We start from the raw sequence: 5,273 nt of genomic DNA on the forward strand, positions 1-5,273 counted from the left end.
CTTTCCAGTTCACCAGATCATCGTGTCAGGCTGATTTAAAGTTTCTATCTAAGGGAAACCAGTTGATTGCATCGACTCATTGACTCTTCAGCAATCCCTCACACTAAGCATGCTTGTAGCGACAGTGGAGAGGAAAAACTCCCTTTGAACAGGGACAAGAACAAGAAACCTCCAGCAGAACCAGGATCAGTGTGAGCGGCCATCTGTTGAAGCTGACTGGGGTTCAAGGAGACAGAAGCAGAGACAGAGACACACAGATGTAACTTATACCCCTTTCCTAATGGCTGAAAAAAACCTGTATAAACCCAAACATCCCAATGTCAACACTATGCGCCAGTCGCTTCTGAACTAACAAGCAGAAACAACTCTATTTTCAGTCAATAAACATGGACACTGACTACCCCCTGGCTTCCTTACATGTTGCTCTCCATTGTTTACTTTCCTGATTTCTGTCACACTGGTGACAACATCAATGCTAACCCAGTGTGATGGTTTCACCAGACAAGCATCTGCAGGGGGACAGAGGCCACACCGCCTGCATGCACAGGGTTATACTTGTTTGCAGGTCAGTGTTTGAAAAACACGCGTTAGCGCGCTATTTTCAGTTGAAAAGAGGCTTGAGTGTTAACCCAGTCCTCAAGAGCATGTTCCAGGTCCGGCCACTTGCTATTATGTCCACTGAAAACTGCTCTAGTATTTCGGCATTGGATGAAACAAGGATTCACTCATGGAAAGCGTACGTGCAGCAGCTCTATTTTTCATCCTGTACTGACAGATCGATTGCCTTAAACTTAAATGCTGCATCATATTAGCTTCTTTGGGTGGTTTTCATAATGAGCTGATATGGGTTTGAAAAAGATTCTCTGTCCGGCTTGCATGTTCTAAAAGAAAATTTGCACTTTCCTTTTCTATCATTTCCAACTTTAACTTCCTCCCTGTCTTGTTTTTTTCACTTCCTGCTAAAGCGCACCTTGCAGGTGAAGAAAAATCCATAGAAAATCCACGCTTCATTATTCAAAGCAAAAAGTAGAGGCTGACAGTCCAGATAATACGACACATGAGATTATTTGTAACTTGCTAAAGAAGNATAGAAAATCCACGCTTCATTATTCAAAGCAAAAAGTAGAGGCTGACAGTCCAGATAATACGACACATGAGATTATTTGTAACTTGCTAAAGAAGCCTTCAGTGCGGATTTTTAATAGAATGAAAATAATTATGAACTGTTATCCAGAGGTGTCACAAAGTACAAATACTTCGTTACTGTACTTAAATACACTTTTTAGGTATCTATACTTTACTCCATTACTTATTTTTCTTCCTACTTCTGACTTCTACTCATTACATTTTCACACACATATCTTTACTTTCTATTCCTTACATTTGTAAAGCAAACGTTACTCTTGGCTTCGGTTTAATGTTTCTAAATATTTATTTCCCGTCATGTGCTCCATCCAATGCAGATCATTGGCTCCGCCCACATCTAGTGAAAACTAGTGTGATTGGATGAGTCATATAACGCAAACACTCTTTGGTTAGCTAAAGGAAATCATCAGAAGCAAGCAGGTGTTCTTCAAACTGCTAACGTGAATTGTCTATGCCATGCTACGATGTGGGATTCAGGAAAAGATGTTGAAATGTCTGAAAGGTCGGACACAGGCATGAGCATCTGAGTGAAGTTGCCCCCCCCCCACCTTCTTCAAATCAGACAAAATTGGTGTCAAACGTTTGTGCAGTAAAAATTTTCGTTTGTGCCGCCATCATTTTTTTACAGTTTAAAATTATATAATCATAGGTTAGCTACTTATAATTTATATGAAATTCAGAGTTTCAAAATGAACAAATGTTCACTGACCTTTGATGGCTTCACAAACAACTATTAATATCATTAAAATGATAGTAGTACAAATAATGTATATATTTTAAAATATGCATTTTTAAATGTTTTATATATTTATTTTGAATATTTTATACTTGAAATTTATTTTAAATGTTTATATTTTTGTATGGCAAAAATGTTAATTTCTACGGGTATCATTTTAATGATATTAATAATATTTTGTAGAGGTCATCAAAGGTCAGTCAACATCTGTCTTTGCTGCACAAACGTTTGACACCCATTTTGTGTGATTTGAAGAAGGTGGGGGGCTGGTTGACCTTTGATGACCTCTAGAAACGTTTCTTTATATCTTTAAAATTATAGCGGCACAGACGAAAATTTTTGCTGCACAAATGTTTGACACTAATTTTGTCTAATTTGAAGAAGGTGGGGGGGTCAACTTCACTCAGGTGGCGAGAGCGTATCGGGAGACGGAGACCAACAAAAATGGAGCTTTCAATTCTTAAAGTGGCATCTGTCTGTTTTTTTAAAGGTTACTTCATACTTTTATACTTTCAGTCGTTTTTGGAGCGCATACTTTTTCACTTTTACTTGAATAAAGAGGTCAAGTTGATACTTCAACTTTTACCAGAGTGTTTTTAAACTGCAGTATCTATACTTCTACTGAAGTAACAAATGGGTGTACTTTTGACACCACTGCTGTTACCACGGAGACTGAAGCTGCAAAGTTTGGAAGCTATTTGCTTTATTTTGCTGCAGAGCTCATATCTCTAAGCAGTTAGAAGTTGGTTGGTAACTCTCAGCTATTTGAATATAAGAGAACCAAATCTGAAATAAACAAAAGCTTAATTTAAGGAACGTCTGTCACATTACAGCAGTCCTTTGTTTCCTCCCTTTTAAAACATTTCCCTTTATTATAAATAGGAAAGTCAAAGAATTGTAAGCTGTTTCTACTAATCTGTGTCAATCTGTCGTAAAAAGAGGTTCTTATTTTATTCTGTGAGGAAATGCTCCACTGTGGCTAAAGGAACTGATTTATTTGGACTGACACTGTCAGTTACTTTACCTTGTGCTGCGTTGAGCTGCTTTATGCTTCATGTGAAATAAATATCACCACAAACTATAAGTGAATGTGGCGGCTACGATGAACGGCTTCCTTTTCCTTCTCCATCCTATAACTTTGGCAAGAAAAATGAACCTGCGGAACCACAGAAACGCTTGTGGTAACAGCTGTTGAACACATTGATGTTCAAGGCAGTTTATGGTAAGAAATTTATAATTTACACTGCAAAAACGATCTGAAATTAAGTAAAAATGTCTTAACTCAAGTATATTGAACCTTAATTTGAGCAGGTAAATGGGATAGTTTGCCAATGGAATTAGTATTTTTACACTTAAAATAAGATAATTAGAAAATATGCACTTGAAATAAGACTAAGCAATAGTTGTTTTCTTATTTTAAATGTAAATTGTCTTGTTCCACTGGCAAAGTGAATCACTTACATCCTCAATTCAAGAAAAAATGCACTTAATTTAAGAAAAAGTGACTTATTTAGATTTATATTTTTTGCAGTGCATGGTAAAAAAAAAAAATTATTCAACATTGACATAATTATTTCTTCTTGCATTTTACATGAAAAAAAAACATCTTATGTTTTTAAGACACAAATAATTCCTGGTCTGAGTTTTTCCGTACTGCTGAGGGGGAGCCGCCCCCCGGGCTCCTCAGAGTGAGTCCATGGCTGCAGTCATTATTACCGACACACATGCATGGATCAGGGATCAGGATGTGCACCAAAGAGCCTGAGGATCCTCCCATTGATCAGAGCAAAGACTGCAGGCCGATGATTTCAGAGAACATGTCAGGTTGTAGCGACTCTGCAGGATTCTGGTGGGTTTGAGTCCTTTCCTTGTAGCCTGTCTGAGTTTTATCGCATTAGAGCCATTACTCCTCTGTTTCCCTCCGAGTTCTGCACACCACACCTGGCTGATGCCGGCCTTAAGGTTCTGGGTGATTTCTTTTTTTTCGGGGAACCCTTAAAAGAGCTTCCAGAGCCCATTCAGAGGTAGTGATTAAGAATTCTGCAGTGATGTGATTATCCTGCCTTGCAGCCTCTCTCCAGCTGCATGTATTATGCAGTGCTACATGCTAGGAGTGCTCTCTCTGCACCATTTGGTTTATGTGCAACAGTTAAATAGGATGTCCATGTGCATATTGCTGCATCCTGAGAGACAGATTTATTATTGCTTTGTTCTTCACAGTTTAAGTCGCAGCTCAGAGTTTCTGTCATCTGAGTGACTAAGAATCCCTGTGATTCACTGCTTCTCTCTCTTTTCTCACTTCTGTCCTTTGCAACATTTTTTTGTACAACTCTGAGAGCAAATGGATTTTAAATATGATCATTTGATCAGTTCCATTGTTTCCCCTTTTCCCGCTTTCCTTACCTTCCGCTTGTTTCCTCTTCTTCTGATAAATCTGTTCTCATCTTCTCCCCTTGCAGTGTTTCTGCAGGAGCATCATTTTGTTCAACATTTTCTAGACATTTTCCTAGTTGTCAGTTAAAATTTTGCTCGGGGCTTAACTGGTTGGCTGTTGCCTCATGGTGGAAAGGTTTAGATCTGAAATCATTGTTGATGTATCAACTCTGCATGTTTTACTATAGAAACCATCAGAAAAGCAAGGTTCTGGTCAATGTCTAAATGTATAAACCCTACCTTACCTTTGGATGTGAGTGTTTCTGGATGGGTGTCGGCACCATTTCTCTTTAAGGGTTTCTATATAGAATCTGGATCCCTGGTAAAACCCGTGGTCTCTGGTTTGGACCTCTGCCTCAAAGTTAGGAGGTGATAAAAAGTGTTCCAAAAACTGTATATATAATATCTAGGTCTAATGAAGGTTTTAATAACGCCTTTTTTTCTCTGCAGATGGGAAGGTGTATGCAGTGGGGGGTATGGGAGTCGACACGACACCTCAGGCTTTTGTAAGAGTCTACGACGCAGAGAAAGATCAGTGGCAGGCAACCACCGCCATGCCGACGCCGCGCTACGGAGCTACACCCTTCGTGATAGGAAACAGAATCTACATGATGGGTGAGATTATAAAACACTACAATAACTTTCTGGGAGCAGATTTTTGATGAATATTAAATGACTCTATTTTATGTGGCATTTAAGTTCCAGGATGTAAACACAATGGGTTTCTTTACACTGGCATGTTTACTCTGGTTTCACTGAATCTAGCAACTATGGAAGCCCTAAAAGGTTTGTGAGAAATAACAAATCTAGATAAGAAAGTTTTCTTTTCCCGCCCTGAAAGTCAAGTCAGAAAAATATCCTGCATCCAATGCCACTGTGTGCTAACCTGACTCCGCCAGATGGATTTGCTCCGCATATCCATCTGGAAACCTTCAGTTGAAGGTATTTTGGGAAGGGG

General features: G+C 38.8%; 1 protein-coding gene across 1 annotated transcript in view; it reads left to right on the top strand.

Annotated features, from left to right (window-relative positions):
- The window catches only part of klhdc8b (kelch domain containing 8B), a 163,864-nt gene that overhangs the window by 80,844 nt on the left and 77,747 nt on the right, over positions 1-5,273 (top strand). Inside the window, exon 2 of the mRNA XM_015384707.1 lies at positions 4,766-4,930. Coding sequence (XP_015240193.1) covers positions 4,766-4,930 — 165 coding nt within the window. The remainder of the gene's footprint in view (positions 1-4,765; positions 4,931-5,273) is intronic.

Source organism: Cyprinodon variegatus, unplaced genomic scaffold (assembly GCF_000732505.1).
Source record: "Cyprinodon variegatus isolate N-32 unplaced genomic scaffold, C_variegatus-1.0 Scaffold320, whole genome shotgun sequence".
In the NCBI taxonomy this organism is placed as follows: domain Eukaryota; kingdom Metazoa; phylum Chordata; class Actinopteri; order Cyprinodontiformes; family Cyprinodontidae; genus Cyprinodon; species Cyprinodon variegatus.